At 54.8% G+C, this 16,797-nt stretch overlaps 1 protein-coding gene across 1 annotated transcript; it reads right to left on the bottom strand.

The window, feature by feature from the left end:
- Positions 1-1,368: 1,368 nt before the first annotated feature.
- Positions 1,369-14,805, bottom strand: IL12RB2 (interleukin 12 receptor subunit beta 2). The gene is made up of 15 exons (XM_058808964.1): positions 14,748-14,805; positions 13,544-13,870; positions 13,061-13,175; positions 12,465-12,643; positions 12,108-12,247; positions 11,385-11,529; positions 9,158-9,237; positions 6,728-6,944; positions 5,421-5,621; positions 4,493-4,594; positions 4,261-4,416; positions 3,347-3,481; positions 2,695-2,782; positions 2,003-2,102; positions 1,369-1,776 (listed from the first exon to the last, which is right to left on the bottom strand). The coding sequence occupies exons 1-15, from the start codon at positions 14,803-14,805 to the stop codon at positions 1,369-1,371; spliced, it is 2,451 nt and encodes an 816-aa protein (XP_058664947.1).
- Between the last annotated feature and the right edge of the window lie 1,992 nt (positions 14,806-16,797).

Raw genomic sequence — 16,797 nt, 5'->3', positions numbered from 1 at the left:
AGGCTGGACAGGAATCCCCACATTGTGATTGATTTGGAGATTTGTGGGGTGAGAACAAAATTAATTCCAATGTTCTCTTATCCTTAGGGTGAGGTAGAAAATCAGCGTTCAGACAAATATGAATGGTAAAATAGTGCTTTATTTAAAAAAACCCGTTCTTTGGCATCTGATTTGCCTTTCTAGCTCAGTTTGGTTTGCAGAGCTGACTGGAGGGGCTGAGTTGTGGTGCTCAGGCAGAACCCTCTCACCAGGGTGGTTCCGAGGCAGGGTGTGGGGATCAGGCAGCAGGTTCTGCTTTTTGAATGTCTGACCCAGTTCTGAGGGAGATGTTTTCCTTTGATGTCACCCAGCCAGGTGACACAGGTGGGAGCAGAGCTCAGAAGCCCAAAGTGCCATGGCTGAGCAGGTATTTGGCAATAGCCAAATCTGCACTTGAATGGTGGCAGCAGCAGCTCTGTCCCTGCTCGGGGATGCAGAGGATGCTCCAGGTAAGTTCATACCTGGGCTGCTCCTTCTCTAACTGCAACCTTTCAGCTTTATTTTTAATTTAATTGTTCTGTGTAAAGCTGGAGCTTGACCAGAGAAAACAACAGGAAGCCAAGTTCAGATTTCCAACATTTTATTTCTATACATGCACCTGGTAAACAAAGTCATTAAATGTGTAACACCCTTGCAGCCTGTAATTAGAACACTCCAATAAATCACTGAAATTCCTCTTGACAATCCATTTGGCTGAGTACAGATGCTGCCTGGTGCTTTTAGTTCTGCTGAGGAATTTTCCTGCCCTGACCTGAGGCAAGGAAGGGGCCCTGGCTCTGGTGCTGTGTCCCCTGTGGGTCTGGTGACATTGGGGACTCTGTGACTCGGTGCCAGGGGAGGAACAAGAGGCGCTGAGCTGTTCCATCCTTCCCTTTTGCAGTTCCTTGCTCTTCCTGGTGGAAATGATGATTTTTAACTCTGATTCTGGAACAGGGCTTGAGGCAGCCCAGGCTGCAGGAAGGGCTCCCCAAATACCCAAAATCCAGCTCTGGCATCCCCAGTGTGCCTCTGCAGAGGAGCAGCCACGTCCTAAGGTGAGGTGTGACTGGGGAAGGGTTTTGTCACTCGGAGGTGTCACATGTGAGGGACTGGATTGCGTGTGCTGAAACACTGAAATATTTGTAAATGCTAAAATCCAGGCCGGGCTCACATCAAAACACACTGAAATACTCAGTGAAGTGCCGAGATCCAGGCTGATCTCACATTGAAAACACCGAAATGCTTTGTAAAATGCCAAAATCCAGGCTGAGCTCGCATCAAAACACACCGAAAAGCTTTGTAAAGTGCCGGAATTCTTGCCGGGCTCACACCGCCCCCTGCCTCCCTCGGTCAGGAGCTGCCGCTGAGTTTCACTCGATCCAGGGTCAGGTTCCCTGGGCAGCAGAGGGCGGCAGGCAGGAACGCCGAGGTTGGGAACACGGACAGGGGGCTGGGCTCGGGCTCGGGGGCCGGCTCCGGGGCCAGGCTGCCGGGGTTGCAGATGTACTCGGCCACGGGCTCGGGGGGCTCCATCGCCTCCAGCAGCAGCCGCTGGTACAGCTCCGGCAGCTGCTGCTCCTCCGCCCAGCTCTCCGCTGCCCACTCGCCGTGCCCCCCGCTGCCAGCGCTGCCCACCTCCTCCTTGTCCGGGGGCTTGGGGGGCTCGGGCTGGGCCGGGGCCTCCTGCACCGGGCTCGCTTCGGGCTCCTCGAAGGCGCCGCCGGGCAGGAAGGGGCTGGAGGGAGCGCTGAGCTCCGCCTGCGGGGGGACGCGGAGTGAATCCCGGCACGGATCTCCGGGACTCGCTCCCCACGGCCGCTCGTCCCGCTGGAAACGGGGGATCTGCGCTTTAATTCCCCCAGCAGAGATTATCTGCTGCCAGAGATTGCTGGATTTGCTGCTTCGGGAGATTACAGGCTCGCCTGGCTCCAATTGCTTTTTTAATGAAGGTTGCGGGATTAGAAGGAAAACCCCTCTAATTTACCTTGGCAGCCGCTAAGCTCTTGGCCCACGTGGCGTTGGCAGGGTCGGGAATGGCTTTGCTGTGCCACTGCGGCAGCAGGAGGGACAGGAGCCACTGCAACCTGCAGGGGGATACATGCAATTAGAAACGTGAATGGTGAGACCTGCAGCGCCCTTGTGCTCCTCGGGTGGGGAATTAACCCAGGTGTGATCGTGGATCCGCCCTCAGAGCTCTTGGCTGGTGTTAATTCCCAGGGATTGCTCCCCTTCAGTTTGGTTTCAAGATCTGGTTGAAAATTCACACTATCTATGGGCTACAGGTGTATTTTAAGCTCAGAGCTTGTTTTCATTATCATTCATGTACCTGAAACCTTAAATTTTAGAAATCTTCACTGTTCCATGCTCATGAAAGGGTATGACCATCCTGTAGGACAAGGGAAAATGTTTTTAAACTAAAAGAGGATCTATTTAGATTAGGTGGGAGTGAAGATTTTTAAAATGCACTGGCACAGGGTGCCCAGAGCAGCTGTGACTGCCCCTTGCAGTGCCCAAGGCCAGGCTGAAGCACCTTGGGACAGTGGGAGGGGTCCCTGCCATGGCAGGGGTGGCACTGGGTGAGATTTAAGATCTCTCTCAACCCAAATCTTTGTGGGATTTAATCCCTCCTGATAACCATCCCAGTTTTATTGGGACACAGCTGATGGATCCACTCACACTCTCCTTGCTGGAGGCACAGAACAAAGGCAGGCTGAGAGGATGAAGAAGCTGCAGATGAGCCCCAGAGTCAGCCAGTCCCCAGCACCTGGAATGCAGAGCAGCCACCATTCAGCTCCAGCAAAAAGAGGGGAAACCCCCAAATCTTTCTGTGCTCTGTGGATAAACCACCCTTCACCACAGAGGAAACAGCACAGCACTTGGGAGCTTGAAGGCAAAGAGATTCCACATCCCAAACCCAGCTGAGACTGCAAATCTTCAGCACCAAGAGATCTTCAGAACGCTTGGAGAGCTCCAGTGACTGCAGAGGAGCAGGAAAAGCATTCCCAGAGAGTGGGAGAGGGGATCCCAGGGCCAGGAGTGCCCTGGCAGTGCTTGGAGAGCTCCAGTGACCGCAGGGGAGCAGGGAAAGCGTTCCCAGAGAGTGGGAGAGGGGATCCAGGGCCAGGAGTGCCCTGGCAGTGCTTGGAGAGCTCCAGTGACTGCAGAGGAGCAGGAAAAGCATTCCCAGAGAGCGGGAAAGGGGATCCAGGGCCAGGAGTGCCCTGGCACCGCTTGGAGAGCTCCAGTGACCGCAAGGGAGCAGGAAAAGCATTCCCAGAGAGCGGGAAAGGGGATCCAGGCCCAGGAGCACCCAGCACCGTGTCCTCACCGTCCAGGCAGACGCTGTCGCTGTTGCCCCGGGGCCCCTCCCCGGCCGCGGTCGCCGCTGTCATCCAGAGCTCGTGGTGCTCGCCCGGCTCCAGGTGAGGGAGGTGCAGGGAGCGAGGAGCCCCGGCGGGAACGGCTGCGGGAAAACGGGGGTGGAAATGGAGAGCCTGGCACCGGATTTACTGCCTGCAGCTGGAACCGGGCTCTGAGCGAAGGCGGGAAGGGGAGGAGGAGGAGGAAGAGGAATAAGAAAAAAGAAAAGGAAGAAGAATAAGAGGGAAAAAGAGAAGGAAGAAGAGGAGGCAGAAGAGGATTAAGGAAAAAGAAAAGGAAGACTAGTAAGAGGAAAAAAAAAGAAGAGGGAGATTAATAAGAGGAGGAATAGGAAGAGGAAGAGGAGGAGGAATGAGGAAAAAGAAAAGGGAAAAGAGAAGGAAGAAGAGGAAGAGGATTAAGGAAAAAGAAAAGGAAGATGAGTAAGAGAAAAAAAGAAGAGGAAGAGGAAGATGAATAAGGGGAAGAAGAAGAGGAATAAGGAAAAAGAAAAGGAAGATGAGTTAGAAAAAAATAAGAGGAAGAGGAAGATAATAAGAGGAGGAAGAGGAAGAAGAAGAGGAATAAGGAAAAGGAAGATGCGTAAGAGAAAAAAAGAAGACAAATAAGAGGAAGAATGAGAAGAAGAAGAGGAAGAAAGAAGAATAAGGAAAAGAATAAGAGGAGGAGGAGGAAGAAAAATAAAAGGAGAAGAGAAGATGAGGAAGGTAAGGAAGAAAAAGATAAAGAGGAATAAGAAGAGGAGGAAGAAGAATAGGAGGAGCAGGGAGAAGTGATAGTTTTGGGCTGGAAGTGATCCCACAGGAGACCCTCAGCAATGACAGGGGAGCAGGGCAAGCATTTCCAGCCCTGGGCACCCACCGTGGACCTCGGGCTGGCCCTGCCCATCCTTCCTGTGCAGGTAGATGTGGTACCCAGTGATGCAGCCCCTCTGCTGGGGCGCTGGGATCTCCTCCCAGGAAACCAAGACTCCGCTGGCCCAGGGGGTGGTGAACATCTGGGGCCCAGCTGAGGGGGCTGCAAGGCACAGCAGTGGTGTTAGAGCTGAGCTTAAACGCCTTACAATCACCCAGACAGCATTCCTGGGGTTTACCTTGAGCTGTGGAGTTTCCCCTGACTGATGCTGCCTGCCCAGCTCTGTCCTGATAAAGTGCAGACACGTGGATCTGATAGCAGACGTTATCTCTGATGTGCTCTGGGGGGAGAAATCACAGCTGCAGAACTGCTTCTTCGAGGATTTGGGGGAGAAATCACAGCTGCAGAGCTGCTTCTTCAGGGATTTGGGGGAGAAATCACAGCTGCAGAGCTGCTTCTTCAGGGATTTGGGGGAGAAATCACAGCTGCAGAGCTGCTTCTTCAGGGATTTGGGGGAGAAATCACAGCTGCAGAGCTGCTTCTTCAGGGATTTGCAGTCAGGGCAGAAATATTGCAGCAGATGCTTAAATCTTAGATAAATCTTGTGATTATTGATAGATCTTTCATAAAGAAGGGAAAGAAATTTTCTCTGATCTGCTGAGCCTGGCAGAGCCTTACTGGGGTTTAAATTGGAAATTAATGGTTTCCCACTGCCAGAGGAAAGGGATGGGTGGGATATTGGGAAGGAATTGTTCCCTGGCAGGGTGGGCAGGCCTTGGCACAGGGTGCCCAGAGAAGCTGTGGCTGCCCCTGGATCCCTGGAAGTGATTTTAGTAAAAATGATAGAAATATATAGAAAATATATAGAATATATATAAGTATATAGAATATAGTTTATATAGATTATATAGAAATATATTTTTATATATAGAAATATATAGAAATATGGACTTTCAAACAGATTTGGCTTGGGAAGGACTTCAATGCCTATCCAGTGCCACCCCTGCCATGGCAACACCTCCCACCATCCCAGGCCGCTCCAAGCCCCATCCAGCCTGGCTGAGGTGCCCGAATTCCCACCTGACTTGTTGCCAAGGATATTTTCCAACCAAGCTGGTGCCGTGCCAGCCCGGGGTGGCATTACCTGCTCTCACAGGTGACATTACCTGCTATCACGGTGGAGAGGTGGGACGGGGGCAGCTTCACCCAGGTGTGCGGGGGCTGCAGCCGTGGCTCCCTCCAGGGCTCTGCCCACTCCACCAGGTACCCCCCGAGGGGCAGGGCGGCTCCGGCAGGGCGGCTCCAGCTCACCAGGATGCTGCCGTTCCCCAGGCCCACGGCACTGACCCGCTGGGGAGGGGGCAGATCTGGCAGGGGAGAACAAAACCCAGCAGCTGCGGCTGCTCACCTGCAGGAGCCGCAGGGACAAGCGGATCTGCACATCCCTGAAGGTCGCTGAGGTGAGCACAGGGTGGAGGCACCGCAACCCCTGCAGGGGTGTGGCATGGCAGGGGTGTGGCATGGCAGGGGTGTGGCATGGCAGGGGTGTGGCATGGGGGTGTGGCCCGGCAGGGGTGTGGCCCGGCAGGGGTGTGGCACAGGGGGGGTGTGGCACAGTGGGGTTGTGGCACAGGGTGTGTGGCACAGTGGGGGTGTGGCACAGCGGGGTGTGGCATGGGGGTGTGGCCTGGCAGGGGTGTGGCACAGTGGGGGTGTGGCACAGGGGGGTGTGGCCTGGCAGGGGTGTGACACAGTGGGGGTGTGGCATGGGGGTGTGGCATGGGGGTGTGGCCCAGCAGGGGTGTGGTACAGTGGGGGTGTGGCACAGCAGGGTGTGGCACAGGGGGGTGTGGCCCGGCAGGGGTGTGGCACAGTGGGGGTGTGGCACAGCGGGGTGTGGCATGGGGTGTGTGGCACAGTGGGGGTGTGGCACAGTGGGGGTGTGGCATGGGGGTGTGGCCTGGCAGGGGTGTGGCACAGTGGGGGTGTGGCACAGGGGGGTGTGGCCCGGCAGGGGTGTGGCACAGTGGGGGTGTGGCATGGGGGTGTGGCCTGGCAGGGGTGTGGCACAGGGGGGTGTGGCACAGCAGGGTGTGGCATGGGGTGTGTGGCACAGTGGGGGTGTGGCACAGTGGGGGTGTGGCATGGGGGTGTGGCCCGGCAGGGGTGTGGCATGGGGGTGTGGCATGGGGGTGTGGCATGGGGGTGTGGCCCAGCAGGGGTGTGGTACAGTGGGGGTGTGGCACAGCGGGGTGTGGCAAAGGGGGGTGTGGCCCGGCAGGGTGTGGCACAGTGGGGGTGTGGCACAGCGGGGTGTGGCATGGGGGGTGTGGCACAGTGGGGGTGTGGCACAGTGGGGGTGTGGCATGGGGGTGTGGCCCGGCAGGGGTGTGGCACAGCGGGGGTGTGGCACAGTGGGGGTGCGGCCCAGCAGAGCAGTTCTCCCAGCCATCCCCAGGCACAGGAGCCTTACCTGGGCTGCCCAGGTGTGTCAGGACGGTGGCAGGGGCGGAGCTGCCCCGCGGGCTCTGCGCTGTCACCGTCACCCTGTGCCCCGCCCTGGGGGTCACCCTGGAGAAGCTGGTCTGGGTGGTGCGGTGGGACTGCGCCGGGAGCTTCCCCTGCTCCAGGGCTTCCAAGGTCACGTTGTAGCACAGGATCCGCCCTCCTGCCTCCCACCTGCTCAGAGCCTGCGGGGACAGAGCCTCTGTCACCGGCTGTGAACGAGGGGCTGCCCCCTGGGAGGGACAGGACACAGGGCAGGGAGGGATGGGCTGTTGGGAATTGGGAATTGTTCCTGGCAGGGTGGGCAGGCCCTGGCACAGGGTGCTCACAGAGATTTTGGCTGCCCCTGGATCCCTGGCAGTGCCCAAGGCCAGGCTGGAGCAGCCTGGGACAGTGGGAGGTGTCCCTGCCATGGCAGGGGTGGCACTGGGTGGGATTTAAGGTCCATCCCAACCCAAACCATTCCAGGATTTATTTTTCCCACCCAATTCCAGTTTTGCTGTGATAGCACTGGGGACACTGAAACCCTTCCTGCCCTGAGGACACTGAAACATTTCCTGCCATGAGGCTGAATTCACACTTTTTCTTTTTTTTTTCACTGAAAGCCACACTTTTTCACAAGGAAGGCAAAAAAAGATGATCAGCTGCTCAGCTGGATTTGTCAAAATGAGCAGGTTTTGCTTGGGAGGAAAACCCTGGATTTTACTTAAACCACCATAAAGAATTATTTAAATTGAGCCACTCAGAACACACACCTCTGACAGTCTGTGGAACACCACACCCTGGTTTTACTCCCCTCTGGGCGACTTCAGTTGTACTCTCAGTTTTAGTTTCCTGATGTTTCTATGACATTAATTCATTTATTTAGCTGATGTTTGTTATAACGAAACAAAGCACAAACCAAAATGTTTGCGAAGCTTTGGGAGCAGCTCAGGACTGAGGCAGCACTGCAAACCTGCTGAAGTTAAATTTTCAACCCTTTTCCTGGGTGTTTGTGTGAGAACAAGGGCACACCCTGGGTAGGAAGTGGTGCTGAGTGTCAGCCTGGCCTGGGAGCTGCAGTGAAACCTCTAAAGGCAGTTTATTACCCTGTTTTATGAATGATGCTGCAGGAAGTTACCCCTGATAAAGAAAGTGCTGCAAGATAAAGGTCTGCAAGCTGAAGCCACAAAGTCTGGGGTCACAGAATTACATGAGAATTTCTGCTTTCACTTGCAGCGTGGTGTTGGGGGGGAACACAGTGAATATTTTACGCAGCTCTGGCGGGTTTTAAACCAAATTCTGTGTGGAATGTTCCCTGTGGGGTTCCAGCCCCCAGCTCTGCCCAGCAGACCCCAAAAATGCTGTCAGGTGGGGCTTGGGATAAAGGGAGGGAGGGACAGGACACAGGGAATGGCTCCCACTGCCAGAGGGCAGGGATGGGTGCGAGATTGGGAACTGGGAATTGTTCCTGGGAGGGTGGGGAGGGGTTGGATGGAATTCCCAGATTTGCTGTGGCTGCCCCTGCATCCCTGGAATGCCCAAGGCCAGGCTGGACGGGTTTGGAGCAGCCTGGGACAGCGGGAGGTGTCCCTGCCATGGAACAGGATGACATTCAGGATCCCTCCCAGTCCAAATAATTCTGGCATTCCATGTTATTGCAGGCAGGAAAATGCTGATGAGTGAGAGGAGGAATGGGGAGGGCACCCTTGGTCTGTGTCCCTGTCCCTGGCAACTGGTGAGACCTTTGTGCTCCTTCCCTGCCATCCTAGAAATCATCATCTCTCCTCTCACCTGGCTCTGGTTTCGTTTCCCCTCTCACCTGGCTGGGCTCTGCTGCCTCTGCTGGGCTATCCTGGGTTACAAGGTGTGCTTGGGGCTGTGTGTTCCATCCCCATCTGCCAGAGCTGGGGCAGTTATCTCTGTTCATTGGGCAGTTTTCTTTATCTCTTCCACAGCCAATCCCCCCTCCAGGAGACCTCTTGTGTTAAAGGGCCATTAATTATTAATTATCTTCTGTCCATGGCCAGTGAGTGTCCCTGCATGGCTGATCCAATCCCATCATCCCATGGGGAGATGCCCCGCCCAGGGGAGGGGCCAAGCATTCCTGCCTGGGTACAATCTGAGGTTTGGGACAACAGAAACAGCCTTTGCCCCCTGCATTCCCAGAGGAGCAGCTTTCTCCTGCTCTCACTCTGGCAGGTTTGTTTTGTATTGCTGCATTTTCATTTTATTTTTATTATTTCTCTAATAAGGACCTGTTATTCCTGCTCCCGCATCTTTGCCTGAGAGCCCCTAAATTCCAAAATTATACCAATTAGGAGGGAGGGGGTTTACATTCTCCATTTAAGGAGGCTTCTGGCCTCCTGAGCAGGCACCTGTCTGTTCCAGCCAGGCCGTGGGGTCTCACTGCACTCACCTTCCAGAAAAAGGAGAGGTTCTGGAGCCCTGAGCCCAGCTCCTGCTGCCGGTACCACACATCCAGGGTCCCTGTTGGCACTGGAGACAGGGAAAAGCAGAGCAGAGGCAGTGGTTGGGGCTTGGAGCTGACAAACAAGGAGGTAAAACCCCTGAGAAAATTCAAATTTAATCCTTTAAATGGCCCTGAAGTGCTGCAGGGTGTGATAACCCAGGTTTGCTGCTGTTTGGCTGCTTTGAGGGTGGGGTCAGGAGGAGAACAAGAACCCAGGAAGAGGAGTTTGGATGTCCTGACCTCAGTAATCTGGATGGCTCCCAGGGGAAGCCACACATCAAAGCACAGCATTTGCTCCTGTCTTTGCATAAATTTGAGGCTCCTGAAGGTCCTTGGGCTTGGCTCCATCCATCCCAGAACAACAGGCAGCCTAGGATGAGGGCGTGTGGGGCACGTGTGGGATTTTCCTGTCCAGTAAGTGCCTTTAACAGCTTCTCTGAGGCAGCTTAAACCCCTGTTCCTTCCACAGTTCTGACTGGAAACTCTTGATATTTTGAAGAAACCTCCCAAAATGGCATCAAAGGGAAGAGCTGGCTCCCAAAATCCAGCATCAGAGATGAATGGGGAAGGAAAGCTGAGGGGACAGGGGATGGCAGAGCTTCGCTCCTCGAGCAGCACCAGCTCATCAATTCAAACATGATCATTGATAGCTGGAGCAGGGGCAGCTGAGGAGCACCCAGGGCTGTGGCACCAGGTCAGCACGGTGGGAGCAGCTTGTCCTGGGGTGACTGCAGAGAGAGACAGGAACAGAAACAAAAAGCAGCAGCAGAAATAAAACCAGAGCACTGGCTGCGAGCTCGGAGCAGAAAAATCCCAATATGGGATTGCATCTGCTGCCCTCCAGCCTGGCTTTGAAAGCCTGTGAGCCACACGAACGAGGGTGTTGGCAGCTCACACAAAAAGGAGCAGGAGCAGGAATTTCTCCTTGGAAAGGGTTGATTTTGGGTGATAACTCGTGGAGAAGCTCAGCTCCTGCAGCACAGGGCAGTGAGGAGGCGCCCAGAGCTGCTCGTGTGCAGCCTCCCCTCGCTCTGAGGGCACAAAGATCAGCTGAAAACCCCCGGGGCAGGGTGGGGGTGACAGCCACAAACTCGGGGTGCAACCAAACGGGGAGAAGGCTGTTGAGAGGAAGGTGGGGGAGGCAGGGAAAAGTTCACACCTCCCGAATCAATCAATGTCTCTTACAGAAATCGCTGCTGTCACGGGGGAAAGGGGAACTGGGTGACTCAGAACAGCACCAGCCCCACGGGCTGGCAGTAATTCACAAAAAGGAGCAGCCAAAGCCAAACAGGAGAGCAGAGAATCACAGAATTACTGGGGTAATCGTCTCATTCCCACCCCCAAATCCTTCAGCTGCTCTCAGGGAGCTCTGGTTTGGAGCAGCTTCACTCTTTGCTCATTAAAAACGCAATTTTATTACAGAAACTTCTCCCTGTTGGGTTGGGGTCTGGATCTGGAGCTTGCCCAGAGCAGCCCAGCAGCAATTTGGGCTCCTGAGCTGGAGTTTGCTGTGGGTGCAGAGCCCAGAGCTGGCTCAGGGCAGGGCAGTTCTGTACCAATTTCCCAGTTTAATACCCATTATTCTTTACCTGCTGCTGGGGTGCTGCCCAGGGCAGGGCAGTTCTGTACCAATTTCCCAGTTTAATACCCATTATTCTTTACCTGCTGCTGGGGTGCTGCCCAGGGTAGGGCAGTTCTGTACCAATTTCCCAGTTTAATACCCATTATTCTTTACCTGCTGCTGGGGTGCTGCCCAGGGCAGGGCAGTTCTGTACCAATTTCCCAGTTTAATACCCATTATTCTTTACCTGCTGCTGGGGTGCTGCCCAGGGCAGGGCAGTTCTGTACCAATTTCCCAGTTTAATACCCATTATTCTTTACCTGCTGCTGGGGTGCTGCCCAGGGTAGGGCAGTTCTGTACCAATTTCCCAGTTTAATACCCATTATTCTTTACCTGCTGCTGGGGTGCTGCCCAGGGCAGGGCAGTTCTGTACCAATTTCCCAGTTTAATACCCATTATTCTTTACCTGCTGCCGGGGTGCTGCCCAGGGCAGGGCAGTTCTGTACCAATTTCCCAGTTTAATACCCATTATTCTTTACCTGCTGCCGGGGTGCTGCCCAGGGCAGGGCAGTTCTGTACCAATTTCCCAGTTTAATACCCATTATTCTTTACCTGCTGCTGGGGTGCTGCCCTGGCTGCTGCTCCAGTCGCTCCACAGCCCCTGGCCCAGCAGCATCCTGCAGCTCACCTGGAACTCGTGGGCTGTGTCGGGCTCCAGCCCCTGCAGGTGGAATCTCTCCCTGCTGAGGCTCTCCACCTTCAGGGGGGACGGAGAAACTGGTATTAGACTCCCGAGGAAATGAGGGCTGCAGGCAGTGAGAGGCTGAGTTACAAATTCAGACAAGGATTTAAAAACAGCAGCCTCAGAAACTCAAAGAATGGTGCAAGGGATCATCAGACCTGCAGGGCTTCATCTGAAAAATCTCTCATAGCAAAATCTCTGTCTGGGTGATGTGCTCAGCTCCCAGCAAAGTGTTCTTTTAGCCACTTACAGTAAAATCTTCATGGAATCGTTTGGGTTGGGAGGGAGCTTAAATCCCACCCAGTGCCACCCCTGCCATGGCAGGGACACCTCCCACTGTCCCAGCCTGGCCTTGGGCACTGCCAGGGATCCAGGGGCAGCCACAGTAAATCTGGGAATTCTATTCCAATCAGGAATTCCTTCCCAATATCCCATCTCAATCTACCTTCTTTCACTTCCAGCCCTTCCCTGTGTCCTGTCCCTCCATCCCTGTCCCCAGCCCCTCTGCAGCTCTCCTGGAGCCCCTTCAGGCCCTGCCAGGAGCTCTCTCCTGCCCAGCAGCTGCAGAATTCCCCGAATCCCATCGGGATTACCGTGCTCCAGCCGTGCCTGCCGAGGGGACGGTGCCTCAGCCTGCAGTGCTGGGCCTGTGCCTCGTGGTGCCACACGATGGTGCAGCTGGTGCCTGAGGAATCATCAAATTCCACCGAAAACTCGGGAGGGAGCGGCTTCACTGGCACCCAAACAGAGAAACAAACAGAGAAACAGAGAAACAAACAGGGCTCAGAGAGGCAGCGCAGCACTGAAGGGGGTTAGGTGGAAAATAGGATTGTTGCTTTAGGCTGGATGGGTGTTTTTTCCAAGAGGTTTAATGTTTAATGTTTTTGCCAAGAGGTCCTGACTATTTTCGGGTCTCCCCAAGGTCTGGAGCTGTCTGAGGGGTGCCTTACCTATGTCTATCAGCGTGAAGGTGAGCGGCTGGGAAGAGGCATTTCCTAATGGATTGGAGGCAGAAACCACCACGGTGTAATTGGAGCCAAAATCCAGCTTGCTCAGAGCCCCAGAGCCAAACAACACCTGGCTGGGAGCTTCTTCTGGAAAGGAAAAGGTGCTGGTGCCATTGGAGAGCCTGCAGCAGGAGCAGAGGATTGGTTGGATTTCTGTGGAGCAGGAAAGGTGAGCCCTGGGGTGTGGGATGTCCTGGGATTAGGGATTCACCCCAGGACATGGGGACAGGGTCAGCCCTGGGGTGTGGGGTGTCCTGGGATTAGGGATTCACCCCAGGACATGGGGACAGGGTCAGCCCTGGGGTGTGGGATGTCCTGGGATTAGGGATTCACCCCAGGACATGGGGACAGGGTCAGCCCTGGGGTGTGGGGTGTCCTGGTTTAGGGATTCACCCCAGGACATGGGGACAGGGCTCCCTTTCCAAAGGGATGGATTGGCACAGCCCCTTCACTGAACCCCCAGGGGGCTGCAGGGCGTGCTGAGGAAGCTGCTGCAGGGGATAATTAGGCATTAATTGTATTGGCACCCCAGCACTCACTCTATGCCATAGGCAGTGGGGAGGTAGGTGAGCCTGCCCTTGTGCCAGGTGCAGGTGGGACGTCCCTGTGTCCCCTTCTGGATACAGGACACGTTCCTGGGCTCGTCTGGAGGGTCTGAAACAGAAATTCCTGTCACTCCTGACATCCACGACCTTTCAGGGTCCTTCAGGCCAACACCTCCAGCCAGAGCAGGCTGCCCAGAGCTCCAGTGGCTCTTCCCCAAAGATGTGGGTAGGGGACATTGAGGGGATGCAGGGCAGGGAGGGTGTTGTTTGCTCTGGGCAGGGACATTTGTTGAACCTCTCTCCCCTCAGGAATATCAGAGCTGCCCAGTTCCAGCCAGGAATATTCCCATGGGACTCCCAGCAGCAGCCCTGGACAAAGCCACCCCCTGGCAGTGCCTCTCGGGCTTCCCTCTCCCACAGGGGAGCTGTGAGAAGTAATGGAGAGCTTTGGGCAGATTCAGAAGGGATTTTCCTTACTGCCACAGTGGATGTCGATGCCACAGATGAGTGCTGTCCTGCCCCCACCGATGCACTTGCAGGTGAAGTGGTGCCTGCCCCGGGCAGTGACCAGGAGGGTTTTGCTCACTGAGCCCCCCTGGGCTCGGGTTTGCTCGGAGCTGTTGAGGAAAATCGCTGCCCAGCACCAGCCCCGTGCCCCTGGGGCTGCCAGCTGGCACGACAGGGTGACGTTGGTGCCCGCAGGGATGGCACAGCAGGGGCTGGCGGTCATGGTCCCCTTGGCACACACCTCTGTGGCACCACGGGCGGCTCTGCCGGCACTCACTGCCCCCCTCCTGCAGGGCCCTGCAAGGGAAAGGCAAAACCAGCCTCAGCAGAGCCCTCGCTGCCTGCAGGACGGGCTGCGCTCCAGCAGGAGCCTCCCCGGGTGTTCGGGGGGGGAAATTCCGGGCTGTGCGCAGGAACTGCCGGCACCTGTGTGGGATCAGCAGCCACGGTCGCTCCCAGTCCCCAAAAACCCAGATAAACCCAGGTTTTTATAAGAACTGCCAGAACCCTCCTTTTGTTGGGATTGGAAAAGTGCCTGGGTCAGCAGAGGTGCAGGAAGGACCTGGAGCCAGGCTGGGACACCTGGGGGTGCTCACCTGGAGAGGAGAAGGATCCAGGGAGAGCCCAGAGCCCCTGGCAGGGCCTGAAGGGGCTCCAGGAGAGCTGCAGAGGGGCTGGGGACAGGGATGGAGGGACAGCACACAGGGAATGGCTCCCAGGGATGGGTGGGACATTGGGAATTGTGAATTGTTCCTGGCAGGGTGGGCAGGGGCTGGAATAGGATTCCCAGATTTGCTGTGGCTGCCCCTGGATCCCTGGCAGTGCCCAAGGCCAGGCTGGACATTGGGACACCCTGGGACAGTGGGAGGTGTCCCTGCCATGGCAGGGGTGGCACTGGGTGGGATTTAAGGTCTTTCCAACCCAAACCCAAATTCTGGGATTCTGTGAACCCATTTTTTCCTGTTTATGAGCTCTGCCTGTCCCGGTGCCTTTTCTCACAAACCCAACAGCTCTACCTGGAACTGAAAACCAAACAAACTCCCTGCATCACTGATGAACCCAGAAAGGAAAATGTTCACTGGCATTTGGGGTAGAAGCTGGAAAAACCCCACCCTAATTAGGCTGAGCGCTTAATCTCAGAGTTAATTGCTGTGTAGGAAGAAGCCTCTCTTACCTGCTGTGAGGTGCAGCACCAGCCACAGTGCTGAGGGCACGATCCGTGGAAATGGCATTTTGGTGCCTGGAGAGAGAGGAATTCCTGTTACCAGCTCCAAAAAAGTGGAGATATCATGTACACATCTCGGTGGTTTTCTAATTTTCCTGCTTTACCCCTTTCTACTTTATTGTAAAGTAGAAAGTCATAAAGTAGAAAAAAGATTTGTTCAGAAAATCTCAAACGCTCATTTTGTGAGACCTTTCTAATGAACATTCTCTGGTTTTGTTTGAACCCAGGGGCTGTGTTGTTGTTCAGCAGTGCCTCAGCTCAGCCAGGAGCTCCTCGTGTGGTGCCTTCTGTAGGTGATTCGCAAGTGCCAGGATGAGCAATCTCAGCAGCTTCTTCAGGGAAATGCTCTGCCTTCCACTAAGCCTGGGGGCTGTGTCAACAGCCTGCAAACAGCTGCTGCTCACAGCAAAGGGCCCAAAATATCTGAGAAAACGGGCAAAATCCACCCTGAAATCCAGCCTCAAAATCCAGCCTCAAAATCCAGCCCCAAAATCCAGCCTCAAGATACAGCTTAAAAATCCAGCCTTAAAATCCAGCCTCAAAAACTAGCCTCAAAACCAGCCTAAAATCCAGCCTAAAATCCAGCCTCAAAATCCAGCCCTGCTTCAAAGCCTTTGGTCAGAGGATGTGAGCTGTGATGGGAGTAAAGGATGAGAAACTGCTGAGGAGCAACTCCAGCTCAGAGCTGAGAAAAAGGGAAATTTGGGGGAATAAATAGGGGGAAATTAATGGGTAATTAAAGGGAATTAATAGGGGGAAATTAATGGGGAATTAAGGGGAAATAATAGGGGGAAATTCAGGGGAATCAATAGGGGGAAATTAATGGGAAATTCAGAGGAATTAATAGGGGGAAATTAATGGGAAATTCAGAGGAATTAATAAGGGGAAATTGATGGGAAATTCAGGGGAATTAATAGGGGAAAATTAATAGGGGCAAATCAATGGGAAATCAATAGGGGGAAATTAATGGGAACCCCTCCCAGGTGGCACAGCAGGGAGGGAAATCAGCATTGCTGCTTGGAGGGTACTGAAACACCCTCAGGGGGTGTCTGTGGGTACCAGCCTGGTCTGTTCATGCTCTTACCCCAAAATCTCCTCTGAGAGCCCCAGGCCACCCTCTCTGGCCCCCTGGATGTGCCCCAGGGACTCTGGCTGTCCCTGCAGCTCCGAAGTGAAAGCAGCTGAGAAGCACCACAGCTCCGAGCCCAGAGCTGGCCTTCAACCCCACTTGTCGCTAAAAAACCTCTGCTGTGCTTTCCAAGAACCGGCAGGAACAGCAGGCTGGGCAGCAGAGGAAAGAGGAACATCTCAGTCATTTCAGGCACAATAACCCCAAATTTGTGCCCCGAATCTCACCCATCCCCAGTTCCTGGCACTGGACGAGTTTCTGGGGAAGCTCTGTGAGCACAGTGGCACCCCGGGTCACCCCAAACCTCGGGACTGTCCCACCCGGGGCTGTTCCCCAAAGCTGGAGGAGTGAGGGATGGAATCAGAGCCCAGAGCTGCTCGGGATGGGCCTTGCTCTCCTGGGGCTGCTCCATCCCGGCCTGCAGGGAATATCTGGGATAGTGAGAATTCCTGGGCAGCAGCATCGCCGGAAAACACGGATCCCGAGGCAGGAAAATCCCGGGACAGAAGCACCCCAGGGCAAAGAAAATCCTGGGCAAAGAAAATCCCAGGTAAGGAGCATCCCAGGACAAGGAAAATCCCAGGTAAGAAAAATCCCAGGTAAGGAACATCCCAGGGCAAAGAAAACCCTGGGGCAGCAGCATCCCAGGACAAGAGCATCTCACAGCAGAGAAAATCCCGAGTTAGAAGCACCCCAGGGCAAGAGAATCACAAAACATTGAACATCGCAGGACAGCAGCATCCCAGGGCAGGAGCATCCCAAAGCAATGAAAATCCCAGAGCAGGAGCATCCCAAAGCAACGAAAATCCCAGAGCAGGAGCATCCCGGAGCAAAGAAAACTCGGGGGCAAAGAAAATCCCAGTGCAGGAA

This window comes from Ammospiza caudacuta, chromosome 7 (assembly GCF_027887145.1).
Source record: "Ammospiza caudacuta isolate bAmmCau1 chromosome 7, bAmmCau1.pri, whole genome shotgun sequence".
NCBI lineage: Eukaryota > Metazoa > Chordata > Aves > Passeriformes > Passerellidae > Ammospiza > Ammospiza caudacuta.
Note: the sequence above shows the minus strand (reverse complement) of the source record. Positions and strands in the feature narration are given on the sequence as shown.

Bases quoted from the DNA above. Each gene is read 5' to 3' on its own strand.
- IL12RB2 (XM_058808964.1), bottom strand. From the start codon at position 14,805: ATGCCATTTCCACGGATCGTGCCCTCAGCACTGTGGCTGGTGCTGCAC. The intron at 6,945-9,157 runs GTGAGTGCAGTG...CTGTCCCCGCAG, and splicing joins ACCTCTCCTTTTTCTGGAAG to GCTCTGAGCAGGTGGGAGGC. The intron at 4,417-4,492 runs GTAAACCCCAGG...TGTGCCTTGCAG, and splicing joins GGGAAACTCCACAGCTCAAG to CCCCCTCAGCTGGGCCCCAG.